General features: G+C 40.2%; 1 protein-coding gene across 1 annotated transcript in view; it reads right to left on the reverse strand.

The window, feature by feature from the left end:
- The window catches only part of LOC126418698 (UDP-glycosyltransferase UGT5-like), a 131,339-nt gene that overhangs the window by 31,908 nt on the left and 81,512 nt on the right, over positions 1 to 17,919 (reverse strand). The window contains exon 2 of the mRNA XM_050085593.1: positions 8,276 to 8,513. Coding sequence (XP_049941550.1) covers positions 8,276 to 8,513 — 238 coding nt within the window. The remainder of the gene's footprint in view (positions 1 to 8,275; positions 8,514 to 17,919) is intronic.

Here is a 17,919-nt window from a genome sequence, read left to right on the forward strand (position 1 = left end):
CCATGTCTTGAATTTCAAACCTAAAGACCATGAAGGCATTAAAACCAAAATTGTTCTCCAGTGTCACACTGCTGCCAAAAACATGATAACCCTCTTGACGAGATGATACACAATGTTGACCATGAACTCTCCTTGAACAGGAACAGGGTGTTTTCCATAACTGGCCAAACAACAATTTGGGGAGGAGAGAGCAGACTGACCCAGATGATGATATGTTTCCAGGTTCATGATGGCCAATGAAGACCTGTTGTCAATTTGGAAATGGCACAGTTGTTGTGCAATGTAAACCTTACACTATGGACTTCTGAGAACTTTACACCTGCATCTGAGGCCTGGCTGCACAGTTAACTGTGACAGACTGTGGCCACATGGCCTCGCTATGGTGAATGGCAAATATGGCACACCTCCGCAGGCAGTGGTGCTTTGATTGTACATGGAAACAGGACATGACAGAAAATGTGGCAGAAAACAACAGTATCTGATTGTGAGCCAAATTAATTAGAGGAACAAATTGAGGCTATCAGGAATGCCTCCGGTGCCGTGCCAACAATCACACTGACACAACGTCCATGACATCCTCAAAAATTTCAGGCAAAGCTTGTGACACCTCAAAAGCCCTGGCAACAGCCAGTACCTGCTCAACTGTTGGATCTACTAAATGCAACGTCTCCCAAAGGACCTCTCTGTCCAGAGCAGAATGAACAATGATGTCGTGAATCAGAGAACTGGCATAGGAATGTTGACAGTGAGCACACACAAAATTACACTTTCCACTTAGCTCATGGAGGCTGCCTACCCATGCTTCATGGGACTGGCCTGGTTTCTGCTGCTGCAGATAGAACTCCACATGGGAAACCATCCTGTGAGTTTGCTTAAGCACTAAGCAAGTCACATTTCAGAAAGTGAAAACGCTGATGGGTCTTTCAATGGGGCAAGTTTTTGATGCAAATGAAATGTTTCGGGTGCAATCCACAACAAGAAAAAAGCTTTTTGCAATGATGGATCCTCTACATTAAATGCTGTAAACTGCTGCTGCAGGCATCACATGTATGTGTCCTAATCTTCATTTGCTTCTCAAAATTGTGGAAAAGCTGGGAGGGGGGGGGGGGGGGGAGGGGGTAGGTGGCAGTGACTGGGGGACCAGTTCTCCCGGCAAATTTATAAATAACTGACAAAAAAGTCTAACTGCTGCTGTTGTAGCAATTGAATCAACACTGCAGCCATTTAAATTGTGAAAGACACTCGTAGAATGAACTATCTTGTCACCAAAACTATTGTATCTACACTTTTTAATGAGAACCACTACATACAAAAAAATATGTCAGCTGATAACTGCACACCGAATAATGATAAGGTTAGAGAAACATCAACACAACTATTAAGTGTCAGTGTACATGAGTCCTGTACGGACAACTGAATGAACACTGGCATAGAGCAAGTGTACTTGAGAACATTTGTGTACCACAGAGAAGATGCAAGTGTATGAGTCGCCACTGGCAACAGTCTGATATGTTTGTATTTGCTAGTGGAGGTGCTGGGTGCAGGCGATGGTGGCACATTTGCTTTGCCCAGCCACCACTGAGGCCACATAGAAATGCCGCGGTGGCAGGTTGCATGGGTGCACCACCACTGTTATCATTATCGTCAATAATAATAATAATAATAATAATAATAATAATAATAACAATTACTGCTTGAATTGCTACCACATGCTTGGCTAAACACAAACTTTACCTGCTAGTTACTGAATATCATGCACATCACAATAGCAGTGACATCATGGGCTGACTGGTTGGTTGATTTTTGGTGGGGGGGGGGGGGGGGGGGGGGTGAGCGGACCACACAGTGAGGTCATCAGTCCCATCAGATTAGGGAAGGTTGGGGAAGGGAGTCGGCCATGTCCTCTCAAAAGAACCTTCCCAGCATTTGCCTGATGACTTCATGAGTCATATATTGTGCAGTATGTTCAGGAACCACTTGTGATTGCCATTACCCACTGTTTAGAAGCGCCAGTCAGTGGCGGATTTACATATAGACCCACTAGGCACGGGTCTCGGGACGGCACCTTAAGGGGGTGGCATTTTTTTGCTCTGTACTCACTTTAACCTTTAACGTTTTAAAATAACTGCAGTTACAAATGACAAAAATATTTAATATTGTTAAACAACTTGCTAGTTTGAATAAGCTTTAAGAACAAAATTCAACAATAAAAGCTTGGAAGTATACATAGTTTACTTGGTGATGGAATGGAAATTTAACTTTGGGTTTCTGTCTGGTATCATCTTCATGATTGTTCAAAATATTTTGAAGTAAGCTGTCAGGATGACAGTTTACAATACAATGATTGAAATGTTATTGTTCTTGCTTTGCATGGCAGTCCCCTTTCTTTTAAAAAATTCTCGCAGTCAGGTACAAATGAGTTAAAAAACCAGTTCTTGAAGATTTCCTGATTCATCCAGGCATTATTCTGATGTGTATAGACAACCGGAAGAACTGAGATGGATACATTCTTGAATGCTCTTGGCTTGGCAGACTTCCCAGTCACAACTAGTTTTAGTTTGTGGTTTCCAGTTGTATTTGAAGCTGCCATAACTGTGAGCTGCTCTTTGCTTTTTTTTGTGCCCAGGAGCACTTTTTTCTTCACTAGAAGCAAGTGTTCTCGCTGGTAACATTTTAAAATTCAGCCCAGTTTCGTCACAGTTATATATTTGTGCATCAGACAAATTTTCATCAGTTATGATTTTTTTAAACTCGATGATAAATTTTGAAATGGCCTGAGCATCACCAGAGAGTTTTTCTCCACATACATCTAGCTGACACACTCCATACCTCCTCTTCCACTTGTCGAGCCAGCCCACACTAGCGGCGAAATTGTCATCTCCTTCCTGCAGCTGGTTTCTGAAAAACAGAGCTTTTTCTTGCAAGATTGGGCCAGAAATCGGAGCACCCTTCTGTCTCTGTTGGGTAAACCACATGAACAATGCCTCACTTGTTTTTTCGAATTCTGACTTCTTTATACTTCGTCGACTGAGAGATTCGTGTGAGCATTTCTATGAAGAAAACTGTTCCAATTTAAGTCGGTTTCTCCACCAGTCACCAACAATAACTTCACTGAAACCATATTCAGGAGCAAGTTTTTTTATTCTTTCTCCTTTATCAAGTCATCTTAGTGCTTCTAATTTTAGATGCAAAGGCACAAATTTCCTCTTTTTTGTTACAGCACTCATCTTTGTAAGGTGTACAATGGAACACACAGTCAACAAACAAAACGACACACAACACTGTACAGTACAGGTACTGGGAACTACAGCAGTGTATGAACTCCCCAGTTTTGATTGGTGGCAGCTGGCAGCAGTCGGGGTATTTCGTGCCATACTGACAACAGATGTTCGTGCAACAGGGCAGCAAGCTAATCGTTGGTGTTGATAGCATTGTTGTCTGCTTTGTCACTGAGCTGTACTCTCCCTATCTATCTTTTGCAATGATGTTTTCATTATTTATCATGTCAGTAAAAAACGAAAGTAGATTGTTGCAACCTAAAAAAAAAAAAAAAAACCTCCGATTATTGGAAACTCTAACTATCAAGACTCTGCTGTATCTAAAATAAAGCTCCACAATATGCTTGTTAGACCTTATGCTCCTTCTGTACCCATCTCCTTACCCTATGACTGCCATCCCTGTGACTGTCCCCACTGCCCTATGCACTCTCATACCACCACCTATTCCAGTCCTGTAAGTGATAAAACATATACTATAAGAGGGAGAGCCACCCATGAAATGACACATGTCATATACCAGCTGTTATGTAAACACTTTTCAGCCTTTTACATCAGCATGACTACTACCCAGTTATCAGTCAGGATGATTGGGCATAAGCAGAGGGTGTAGACTGGCAACACACAATATCCTGTTGCAGAGCATGCTGTACAACATGACACTCACAATCTCGGTGACTGTTTCACCACATGTGCCATCTGGATCCTTCCCCCAGACACCAGTTTCTCAGAACTGGAGGTGGGAACTAGGACTATAACATGTCCTTGGTTCTCACCACCCACCTGGCTTTAATTTATGTTAATTGCTTCTATCTCAGCATTTCTTCACAGTAACTACTCCTTTTTTCACTCCATTTTAATTTTCTACATCTTTCCTTTTCAGATATGTCTATTTTTCATGGTCCTCCCTCCAACCTCTGTTACATACAATGCACTTAGCGTTTCACTCTTATTAACTCATGCATGATGTTTTAGAGTAATCTCTGTCTTGCACATTACCCTGTCTTACACCTTTAAGCTCTCAGGTTTTCAAATCTCGTCTGGTGCAGTCCCCAACAGTCAGTCTTTCCTTCTCATCCCATCTGGTAAGTCTCCCCTGACCTGGGTTCTGGGTAACTTTTCTGAACTGTTCCCCTTTCCCTAAACCTATCCAGTCTTTTTCCTTCACCCCTCTTCCTTCCCCTTTGACTGTTCTGCCGGACAAAGAAACCACTGACTCGAAAAGTTAGTAAAAGTTAAATCCCTTTTCCCTTTCTGTGCGTGTTCCCCCACCTCCGCTTGGTGAGTAGATTTTTTTATCTACCCGTTTACATAATATTATCAATAACTGATTATCTTGGTTGTTATAAAATAAATTTAAGTGTTAGAAAGTCTTTTCTGAGGGCATTTGTCTGCAGTGTACCCTTATACAGAAATGAAGCATGAATGATAAACAATTCAGATAAGAAGAAAATAGAAGATTTTGAAATATGGTGCCACAGAAGAATGCTGGAAATTAGATGGGTAGATCAATTAACTAATGACTTGGTACTGAACTGAATTGTGGAAAAGAATAGTAACACAGCTTCACTAAAAGAAGGGATCAGGTGAACGGTAACATCCTCAAACATCACAGAATCATCAACTTGTTGATGGAAAGAAGTATGAGGGGTAAAAATTGTAGAGGGAGACCAAGGGATGAATATAGTAAGCAGGTTCGAATCGATGTAGGTGGCAGTGGTCATTTCGAGATGAGGAGGCTTCCACAGGACAGAGCAACATGGAGAGCTACATCAAACTAGTCTTCAGACTATAGGCCCAGTGACAATAACTATTTGCAGGACGCCAAATGGAGGTATAGAAACATTGTTCAAAAATTTTGAACTTATGGTGAAGAAAGGATTAAAGTCAGAAACAAACATTCCTATCTGTAATTACTTCCATGTATAAATGTCAAACTCTGGTAACAAGCCTAATGATGACTTTTTAGTATTTTTGGTCACTACAGTATTTCTAGAAATATTTATATTGCAACTCCTGTATAGTAAGACTTTTCTGGCCATGAATTATCACCAGTCACATCCCCTACCAAACAGGCTTGCTAACAATACTTCCCATAAATGAATAAATTTCATATGGCTCCCAGTCCAATGTAAATCTTTTGAATTGATGCCATTGCAGCAACTTGTATGTCAAGTTCACTGTACTTACTTATTCAAGTGGTTTCTCATTTGGACCCATGAGGCTGTGTTGATCTTTCAACCACAAAAAATATGAGTTGGTGACTGGGAACTGAACCCGTAATATCCACATCAGTAGTACCAACAACACCAACCACTAGACCACTGGAATGCCTGATGCTTACCCTGAGGACCATGTAGAGATTGTGAGAGGTCAGGAAGAAGAGTCTTTAACACGTTCTTTGGTATATTAAGTAAAATGAAGTATTTTTTTTTTCCTATGAAATTTAGACTGATCTAACTATTTTTGAAACTGTGTTTGATAGATTATTAATGAAATGCATTGCTGAGTGATACTCTTGTTTGTCTCTTCAAAATACTTATTTTGTCTGTAAGCCCAGAGGAAATTTTCTGGACTGGTACAATACTGAACATGATAGCATTAGGGAAAAATATTGTTATTACAGAGAATATATAAAAGTGTGAGAGTATGGGACTAAACAGGCTCATACAATTTGTAAGGATATCTGAATTGTAAAGAGTTCTATGAAACTAAATGTCATCATCTAAAAAAAAAGTGCCTTATGAAAGGCATACAAAACTTGCTCGCAATAAGTGCAAAACAGCCACGTGAAATTACCATATAAGAAGTGTCTCCTATGCTTATATAAGAGCTGTTGCTTGAAATAGATGAAATGGAAGAGTTCTTTAAGTATCCAGAGAAAAAAAACTGGTTACAAGAACACCTCAAGTGTAATTTTTACAAATGAACTGCTTGACAAGGAGCCTTCAGTGAGAGAATTTTTTCAGTGGAATCCAAAGGCATTGTAGAAACAGTGATACTATGAAAGTATGGATTATTACTGTTTGTCCATCCACATTATCAAGAAAGCTATTCATTTGATTTACTAATCTCTTGTGTTTACTACCATCTCCACAACCCTCTCCCTTCTCCTGTTCCCTCTATCATCTGGTTATATTTTCACCATTTCCTTCTGACACATTAATTCCACCCAATGTACCCATGCTCCACTAGAACTGTAGGTGCCTCTGAAGAGAGAGGGAGATATGCAATATGGCTCTCTTGCTATCACATGGAATCTGGAGTTTTTGGATAATCAGTTTAATGTGGTCCTCTCCTGTGCCAACTTCTTAATCTCAACACTTACACCCAGTTCTTCAATTAATTATTGGGCATGTACATGTATCTGCCTTCCCATTTTACCCTCTAGGGCTCCCTTCAGAATCAAGAAAGTTATTATCTGCAGCCTTAACACATGTCCTATCATCCTGTCTATTCTTTTACTCAATGTTTCCCATATGTTCCTTTCTTCACCAATTCTGCAGAGGACCTCCTCATTCTTTATCTTATCAGTCAACTATTCTTCTCTAGCACCACATCTCAATCACCACAGTCCTCTCCTTTTCCAGTTTTATCACAGTCCATGATTTACTTTTACAGAATGTTACACTCCAGATGTACGTCCTCACAAGTTTCTTCTTCACATTAATGCCAATGTGTGATAGGTCTGCCAGCAGACTTCTCTTAGCAATGCATACTCTTGTTGCATGTGCTGGTATGCTTCTTACATTCTGCTTTTTCGTCTTTCAAATGTCAATTTCCTTCTAAGGCAGAAGAATTTCTTCAAGTCATCTACTGCTTATCCTCAGTGTTACATACATTATGGACAGCTTCGAAAACTGTTTTTGTAAATTTTACTGCAGCAGTTTCTGTTCCATGCCCAGACCTGAAACCAAGCTGTTCTTTGCACAGAAGTTAATATTTATTTCAATAATCCATACTACTGTTTCTCAGAATATTTTTGAAAACAAAGTAGCAGCGAAATTACTCTGTAATTCTCTGTACTTTCTGTACAACCTTTTCTTGTGGATGGGAAGAACTTCTGTATGCTTTTTGTAATCAGAGAAGCAAATGGGTGTGAATGACTCATTTATAATGCTAATGCAGTCCTCTAGAAGATGCATTGGAACATCACCTAGGCATGTAGATATTTTTATGTTATCTGACTGTTGTGTTAAAGTGCAGACCCACAACAGTTCATGTTCTGTTGTACATCGTTTAATCTCACTGATACACTATTCATACTACTCTCATCCTTTTATCGCGAGTTATAGTGTGTCAAGTCCAAACCATCCGCAGCTCATGGTCTAGTGGTTAGTGTTGCTGCCTCTGAATCACGGGGTTCCAGATTCTATTGCCAGCTGGGTTGAGGATTTTCTCTGCCCAAGGACTGGGTGTCTGTGTTGTCCTTATCATTTCATCATCATCATCATCATTCCTGACTGTGGCTAGACTGGATTGTGAACCACACTGGACTGTGTGAAAATTGGGACTTAGTTTGGGCACTGATGACCGCGCAGTTGAGCACCCCACAAAACCAAACATCATCATCATCATCATCATTACATCCACACAGAGATTGCATAACACACTATTCCCTACTGGTCTTCTTGGCACCACACCTGGAGTGCGGATTAAGTCCCTAGTAATAGAACATAACTCACTACAAGCTACCTGGTGTCTGAATTCATGAACTTCCCTCAAGTGCCCAGAACAATGTGTATCTCTTGATAGATTGGGAAGGCAGTTACCTGCATGTAACCCTTGTTTAACTCTGAATGTCTGTATGCTATCTCATTTTAAATACTTTTAGACTCAACACAATTTGTGTATCTAACACTGATTTTAGGTAAAGTACAATTCATACATGCACTGTAATATTATGTTTGATAAGTTTATTACACTCTTTGTTATGCTTCTTGGGAAATTTTTTAGGGGAATCACAGATTATAATTCATGCAGTACAATGCCTCACTAACCTGTACCAAACGTATCCCTCGTGTCAGGAATGATTATTTCACGCCAGTTTTCTGTGTGGCCTTCACTCTTAAAGGGCGTAACGAAGGTGACCTTGTGCCCCCTGGCGACCAGTTCTCGCAGGTAGCTCTGTGCCAGGATCCAGTGGCTCCGCCCGTGCAGAGGGAAGAATGCCAGGAAGTGAGCTCCATCCAGGCCGCCCAGCAAGCAGAACAACAGCACGATGTGAATGGCTTGCATCTGGAGAACAAATTGTACAATAGTATCCAGTATTTACATGGGGTATGATTCATACAACAGAAAAAGTGAGCAAAAATCCACTGAATATGAGAACGGATGTGGACAATAAATACAGTAACACCTTGACCCCCTCTGGTTAACTTTCAATGGTGGCTGAATTGGATTAAATTGTAATTAGTGTAATTTACTTTAAGATAGTTAATGTGGTAACAATAAAAACTGTAAACACGAGTGCGTGTTAATCCAAATGTATTATTTGTGTCTCAATTTTAAAGAGAAAGCTACTTATTTCTAGAAAAGGCAACACTGATTTTGTAATTCAAGATCTGATGCAACTGTCATTTTTTTTCTTCAGTGGAACCCTAAATGCAACATGCAACAAAGAGCACATCACAACAATATTTCTAGACCTTTCAAAAGGCATTACTCAACTTCCTAATTGACAACACATTGCTCATGAAACTGTTGTGTGTAGGTATAAGGGGACAAGATTTGGGAAGGTAAAATTGTACCTACAGAACAGAGCTCAGCTTCCATTCCCAAAAGAACGTAGCATAAACTTCTACTACTCAGAAAAGCAGTGTATCAAATAAGAGGCAGCACAAGGCTCCAGTCTGGGACCAATCGTTATTTTTTTTTTCCTTTTATCTCTTTTTTGTGAATGATCTGTAACCGTCTAGACCATATCACAAATACATCAAAATTTCAGATGATGACAGAAATGTATTAATAAAACAGAGCACCAAAGAAGAGTACCACATGCATTACAGACTAATTTTCAGGATATATACTACCAATAAACACACAAAATGCAGTTACAACACATTTGTACACAGTACAAAATAAGCATTCATTAACTCTTTACATGGAATCATTCACCAAATCTCTAGAGAATATAACTTCTACCAAATTTCTTGGAGCATGGATCTCCCTCCACACTGATTAATGCTATATTTTATGACTCCTCAATACATGAGCATGAAAATATACAATAAATTAAAGGGCTGTGATATTCTGAGCATAGAAATTGGTCATCTAAAGAAAAAAATTACATGAACTCTTAGTGGAAAAATTTTATTATTCAGTGGAGAAGTTTATGAATGATGTGTTAATTTAAACAAGGCAACTAACATCTCTGGGGAAAAAATGTACAAAACTGTAAAAGTATCGTACAGCTAGAAAATTGTTTGATAAATATACTTGTTGTTATTTTTAAGTCTGTAAACTAAATCCCTAAAATTATATATTGACATGTCTCCAGTACAGCAGATCACATGATCTGAATTTTGTATGTTCTGAGATGAAATAAATCAAATCATATGTTGTACTACCAAAATTTTCTCTTGTTAAACATTAAAAGAGATAATAAAAAATTTAAACTTTCAGCCAGCATAATTATTACTGCAGATTGCAGATGATGTAATCTTCTGGGGAAACCTGCCTGCCAACAAAACTTGTATCATACACACATCAAAAAATGTTTTGTGTCACTTCGGTTCCCAGAACCCCTGAAGATAGATGTTAACTGTGGATATTGTACCACAGACACAGTTCCTTTGACTGTTCAGAGATGTCACTAAACCCACCCAAAGATGTAAACAACAGTGCATGAGCAGCACATATTAGATGGAGGGGGTCCAACAGCCGATCAGTTCCAGTCATTCCACCAGGAAGGAGGCACATGGCTTGTGTTGTCTGTAGTTCAACCATGTCTAGATGGTCAGTACCATGGTTTGATCGTGTCCACATTGTTACTTTGTGCCAGGAAGGGCTCTCAGCAAGGGAAGTGTCCAGGCATCTTGGAATGAACCAAAGCAATGTTGTTCAGACATGGAGGAGATACAGAGAGATAGGAACCGTCAATGACATGCCTCATTCAGGTCACCCAAGGGCTACTACTGCAGTGGATGGCTGCTACCTATGGATTATGGCTCAGAAGAACCCTGACAGCAACGCCACCATGTTGAATTGAGCTACTACTGCAGTGGATGGCTGCTACCTACGGATTATGGCTCGGAAGAACCCTGACAGCAGTGCCACCATGTTCAATTATGCTTTTCATGCAGCCACAGAACGACGTGTTACGACTCAAACTGTGCGCAATAGGCTGCATGATGCGCAACGTCACACCTGAGGTCCATCTTTGCAACCACGACACCATGCAGCATGGTACAGATAGGCCCAACAACATGCCAAATGGAATGCTCAGGATTGGCATCACGTTCTGTTCACCGATGAGTGTCACATATGCCTTCAAACAGACAATCATCAGAGATTTGTTTGGAGCCAACCTGGTCAGACTGAATGCCTTAGACACACTGTCCAGTGAGTGCAGCAAGGTGGAGGTCCCCTCCTGTTTTGGGGTGGCATTATGTGGGGCCAACGTACGTTGCTGGTGGTCCCGTAATGACTGTATAATACATGAATGCCATCCTCCGACCGATAGTGTAACTGTATCGGCAGCATATTGGTGAGGCATTCATCTTCATGGACGACAATCCGCACCCCCATCATGAACATCTTGTGAATGACTTCCTTCAGGATAATGACATCACTCAACTAGAGTGGCCAGCAAGTTCTCCAGACCAGAACCCTATAAAAAATGCCTGAGATAGACAGAAAAGGGGTGTTCATGGATGATGTGACCCACCAACCACTGAGGGATCAACACTGAATCCCTGTTGAGGTGTGGGACAATCTGGACCAACAGTGCCTTATTGAACTTGTGGATAGTATGCCACAATGAACACAGGCATGCATCAATGCAAGAGGATGTGCTACTTGGTATTAGAGGTGCTGGTGTGTACAGCAATCTAGACCACCACGTCTGAAGGTCTCGCTGTATGGTGGCACAACATGCAGTGTGTGGTTTTCATGAGCAATAAAAAGGGTGGAAATGATGTTTATGTTGATCTATATTCCAATTTTCTGTACACGTTCCAGAACTCTCAGAACCGAGGTGATGGAAAACTTTTTTTGATGTGTGTTTAATTCTGTATTTCATATACAATCATGATTTGCAAGAAATATTCTTGATTTTGAAATGTTGAGAAGTATGAACAACTTTATACCAATAAATCAGGATGTTCATCCTTATGAAGTAAGAAGCAAACAAGACACGCATGTTTATCATGCACATACAAGACTAAAATAAAATAGACTACTACAAACAGGAAAGAAAGAACTGTACTCTAATCTACCTGACAACATTGCAACGATAAGAGGTACTGCTATGAAATTACTGTTATGGTGCAGTTGAATATCTTTCATCAGTTACTGTCAATATTATAATTTTAAAAGTGAAATATCATTGAAAATCTGAAAATATCTGATGTAAAGGTTGATCAAATGTTTCCTTAGGTGTAAGATAATTGAATCTGATAACGTTAAGACATTCAGTCTGTATGATTGTATGCTATAGGTACAATTCATTTCACAGATGTTTTATGACTATTTTGATGTAATTTAGAAGAAATGTACAGGAAAGGTTCATAACAAATATTTCATAGAACATAATTATGAAGAGAATGGAGCTCATAGTTATTTAAAACATCTTGGATGTTTCAAATGTCTGTATGGTCATCTTACCAGCTCATCATTTTATGTTACCTTATCAGTTTACAGTATTGTTATTCATCATGACACATTGCTTATAATAGTGCAAAGAGACTTGTCCAACATCATGTAGTATAGTTTGCCATGTAGTATAGTTTGCACAACAGATTATTAATAAAGATGTAATATTAGCTACATTGCAGAACATCAAGAGGGAGGAGTTTTGAGGGTCATTTATGATAAGATATAGCATGGGATGCATATAGTCCACAGTCTAGACCCATATCAGTGGGTACTGTACATCATTATGTATGATTTCGAAATACATAAGAAGAGCGATGTTTGGTGTTACTTTATAACTGATCCTATCTAGTGAATCTGGGAAACATTCTTAAGGGCTGATGTTACAAGTTTTACCTTCAGTCGCTGGCAACAGCCACTTCATGTTACAAAGTAGCAGCATACGTCAAGAGGAATATTTCATTGCTGGCATATTAGACCAGTCTGAGGGAGACTCATGGAGCTGGTAATGATGGTGCAGTGTGATAAAATTTCTAACGGAACATTGCTGTGTGACATCTCCACAGTAATGATGAATACATCTACCACACACATACTAGTGGTGTTGCAATCTGCTCGTAACAGTTTTGCTCGGCACACAACTGCATGTCTGAGAATAGGACAGCAGTTGGTACTTAAGTGAGTGTTGGGATTGACACCTTCATTGAACTGTGCTGAATATCATTCACCACATAAACTGCAGTGGACAGCCACAGGTGGAATGAAAATATGCTCATCACCAGACAAAAAAATTAGTCACCCATAGAGACTTTACTGCAAGCATCATTTAATACCGTTGAACAACACCAGTGAATTTGATAACTGCCTGTATTTGCTGTGGAAGCAATGAAACAACAGTCTTGTTTGCAGAATTGACTTTATTGCTTCATTTATTCATGATGCATGTTTTGCCTAATATAAAGCATCTTCAGATTGACCAGTGTAATGTCGGTAAATGGGTTTTGGTTACCATGGTTAGGGCTTCAGCAAAAAATGAGTAATATATATAGTGAAATAAGAGAAATAATGTGCTCACATTGCATATTAAAAGTGAAACATCCGATAAACTTGCAGGTCTGTGTAGCATAGACTGATACTCTACACAAGTATATCAGACTGGAGAATCAAGAATGGGGCCTCCAGCATATTTGCCATGTGACAAGACTACTTATAGGCCTGATCCTGCCTTTTATCTGCTTGTCTATGCAACACGGACCTGCAAGGTTATCAGCTGTTATGCTTTTAATATATGACAGAAGCACATACTTGATTCAATTTATTTTATTATATATGATGAGGGTAGTCTATTTTTGCTGATGCCTTAATTGTGGCACCCAAAACACATTTACAAACACTATACTGATCAATATGAAGTTGCCTTGTCTTAGGTTAAATGTACATCATGAATAAATGAAGCAAAAAAATCAATACTGCAACGAAGACCATTGTTTTCATCACATTCAGCATAGTGGTTGCTGTACCAACATACCATGAGGTGGAAATCCTGTTAGGAAGTTAGTCTACAAGGTTGTGCAGGTACATCAGATTCAGGTTAAGTCACTCACTGAGGATTTAATGTGCAGTCTGTAATGGGACAACCTCCTATGACATTACCTTTCATTATAGAAATAGCTGATACCAGGGATATTTTCGAATCTATTATAAGTGAGCATTATCTTGATTGTTTCACTGAAGGAATTTCATATGATTTTGTATATGATGTATTGTATTTCAGGCTAAAATGTGTAATAAGAAATTAATTTGGTACAACTGATATTTACTAGCTCTGTTTGTAGAGCTAAAATTATTCTTCTTTTAGAAATATTTGAAATTACAAAATATCTAGCATACTTAAAATTCTTATTATTAATTGCACAATCTAATGCTAATTATTAAATTTATTTCTGGATTCATTTTAAAAATAATGATATAGCTTGGTGACGATTCTTCATTTGTCAAGAAAGTTTGTAAACTCTTTGGAATATGTTACTACCACAGAATGAGTTAGCAGTAGTGGACATGCCTACATTCTACATTCTACATTCTACATTGATACTCCGCAAGCCACCCAACGGTGTGTGGCGGAGGGCACTTTACGTGCCACTGTCATTACCTCCCTTTCCTGTTCCAGTCGCGTATGGTTCGCGGGAAGAACGACTGTCTGAAAGCCTCCGTGCGCGCTCTAATCTCTCTAATTTTACATTCGTGATCTCCTCGGGAGGTATAAGTAGGGGGAAGTAATATATTCGATACCTCATCCAGAAACGCACCCTCTCGAAACCTGGCGAGCAAGCTACACCGCGATGCAGAGCGCCTCTCTTGCAGAGTCTGCCACTTGAGTTTATTAAACATCTCCATAACGCTATCACGGTTACCAAATAACCCGGTGACGAAACGCGCCGCTCTTCTTTGGATCTTCTCTATCTCCTCCGTCAACCCGTCCTGGTACGGATCCCACACTGATGAGCAATACTCAAGTATAGGTCGAACGAGTGTTTTGTAAGTCACCTCCTTTGTTGATGGACTACATTTTCTAAGCACTCTCCCAATGAATCTCAACCTGGTACCCGCCTTACCAACAATTAATTTTATATGATCATTCCACTTCAAATCGTTCCGTACGCATACTCCCAGATATTTTACAGAAGTAACTGCTACCAGTGTTTGTTCCGCTATCATATAATCATACAATAAAGGATCCTTCTTTCTATGTATTCGAATACATTACATTTGTCTATGTTAAGGGTCAGTTGCCACTCCCTGCACCAAGTGCCTCTGATGGAAATGGATATGTTTTTAATTTTGGCAGTAATAATGTAATTTTTGGTTTTATGAAAATGGAGATCATGAAGTCAGTGTGATGTAGAAGAATGGGATAAAATAAAAAAATGTCATAGAAACAGAAAGTACTTCCTCAATTATTATGTCAACTGGAACCCACAAAGTCAAAATTGGAGCCTACAAGTCCTGCAGCCAACAAGATAATGAAGACAAGTAAAAAAAAAAAAAATGTATATCTTATGCCTCTCGAAGCTTTTGAAACTAATGAAGAGACTGAAAATTTACTGGTGATGTGTGACGGTGTGTGTGTGTGTGTGTGTGTGTGTGTGTGTGTTTGTGTGTGTGTGTGTGTGTGTGTGTGTGTGTGTGTGTGTGTGTGTGTGTGCATGTGTGGGCACAGGGGGGGGGGGAGTAAGATTACAAGTTTCACCAAACTGTGGGGATCCTGATGTCAGTGTTTTATCCCTTGTTCCACCATGTCCCATAGATTTTCTGTGGTGTTCAAGTCAGGCAATTTTGCAAGTCAATCAAGTTGCAATAGTGTGGTGCAGTGTTCAGAAAGCCAGTCACATATTCTTCCAGCCTGATGAACTCCACTGTTGTCTTCTTTGGATGCCTGTGTGAGCAAAATGCCCTGTTGTGAGGTGAGCCAACTTCAAATGTTCACTGCATGCAGTTCCCATGGCAATGTTCTCTCACCTAACTTGCGGGGATGGATGTTCATTCACAGTGTGCAGCAAGTCCCATCATGTTTGAAAACAATTTTGATTCACAAGCTGTGAAACATGTCCCTGTTTGAAACTTCCTGGCAGATTAAAACTGTGTGCCCGAGCGAGACTCGAACTCGGGACCTTTGCCTTTCGCGGGCAAGTGCTCTACCATCTGAGCTACCGAAGCACGACTCACACCCGGTACTCACAGCTTTACTTCTGCCAGTATCTCGTCTCCTACCTTCCAAACTTTACAGAAGCTCTCCTGCGAATCTAGCAGAACTAGCACTCCTGAAAGAAAGGATATAGCGGAGACATGGCTTAGCCACAGCCTGGGGGATGTTTCCAGAATGAGATTTTCACTCTGCAGTGGAGTGTGTGCTGACATGAAACTTCCTGGCGGATTAAAACTGTGTGCCCGACCGAGACTCGAACTCGGGACCTTTGCCTTTCGCGGGCAAGTGCTCTACCATCTGAGCTACCGAAGCACGACTCACGCCCGGTACTCACAGCTTTACTTCTGCCAGTATCTCGTCTCCTACCTTCCAAACTTTTACAGAAGCTCTCCTGCAAACCTAGCAGAACTAGCGAAAGGCAAAGGTCCTGAGTTCAAGTCTCGGTCGGGCACACAGTTTTAATCTGCCAGGATGTTTCATATCAGCGCACACTCCGCTGCAGAGTGAAAATCTCATTCTGGAAATGTCCCTGTTTCCTCTCCGTCAGGATCAACCACTGACCACAATTCTGACTTTGCATTTTACAGCCACATGTATTACACCATTACTTGTTGACAAATGAAACATGAATAGATCCAGCAACTTCACACACCATGTGGCCATGGGCATGGCCAAACACAATTGCCCCTTTTCGCCATTCTGCAATGTTGTTAGATATATCCATGTTAACATATAATGTTTACTTGAAACATAAACGTCTACCATTCATCAGTGAGCTTGCACTGGGGTGGCTAAATTTTTCTCCAGTCAGCTTGGTTCACGCTGAAGCAGAACTGACCAGATGGTTTAAATTTTCATCTATCTTTTGCACAGGGGATTCATCAATAGTTTTTGATCAAATTTTCAGTGAAGTGTGACCAAGGACTATGGTTTATGCTGTTGACCAAATGAACTAGAATGACCAGGACTGTGAGCCCACTGCAAATACAGCCTTCATTTGTTCTAGGTACCATGTGGTGGTGGTGGTTAGTGTTTAACGTCCCGTCGACAACGAGGTCATTAGAGACGGAGCGCAAGCTCGGGTTAGGGAAGGATTGGGAAGGAAACCAGCCGTGCCCTTTCAAAGGAACCATCCCGGCATTTGCCTGAAATGATTTAGGGAAATCACGGAAAACCTAAATCTGGATGGCCGGAGACGGGATTGAACCGTCGTCCTCCAGAATGCGAGTCCAGTGTGCTAACCACTGCGCCACCACGCTCGGTCTCTAGGTACCAGAAGGGAGATATCATCAAGTAATATGTGCAGAAGGCTCTGTGGATGTTGTAGGTTACAAGCTGCTCAGTGAAGGCATTTGATGAATTCTATCCATCTGAACTACTTAAAGAATGTAACAAAAGTGCAATATTACATAATTATTTGTCATACACAATGAAAATTTTGATGGCCTAACAGAAACAATGTTTTGTTCAATTATATTTCTTGTTTTAGATCTTACTCAAGTCACAAAAAATCATCTTTTATCAAGAAAAGAATAAGACAAAAATAACAGGGAACAACAGAGTAACATTCCTCCAATCAATATACATTTCTCACACTTGTATGAGTAAGAAATCTGCCCAGTTATTCGCTCTCACTGATCACTCACAGATGTTGCAAAATGCAAAAACGCTATACAGGGAATACAAAACATATAATAGATCTAAGCACCTTTAACTAATATTACAATATGTCGAGTGAAACAAAACACCCTGCGAAACAACATAAATAATTTGATGCTATGACAGTTTGACCCCAAAGAGCGAAAGTTCCTCCTCAGTTTGCCCGACTGCTCAGAATACCACAGCAGGCAAACTCCTGAGATTTGTTATAATCACCTCAACACACTTGCGTCCACTATAAGGTTGGCTCTTGACAATGAAGTCTGACCTAGGAACATCGACTCCTCAGGTGTCTGAGATTTCAACACAAAAATTTGCCCTTGTCGACACTGATCGTTTTTGTAGGTCTTGTCCAGCACTGACATATTATGTGTTTCTCCTTCCACCTGTAGTCCTGGACCCACTAGAAGCCCGGGTCCTCAACTCCTTAGGATTAGGCCTAGTGGATTAGCATTTCCTCTTGGC

This window comes from Schistocerca serialis, chromosome 9 (genome assembly GCF_023864345.2).
Source record: "Schistocerca serialis cubense isolate TAMUIC-IGC-003099 chromosome 9, iqSchSeri2.2, whole genome shotgun sequence".
Lineage (NCBI taxonomy): Eukaryota > Metazoa > Arthropoda > Insecta > Orthoptera > Acrididae > Schistocerca > Schistocerca serialis.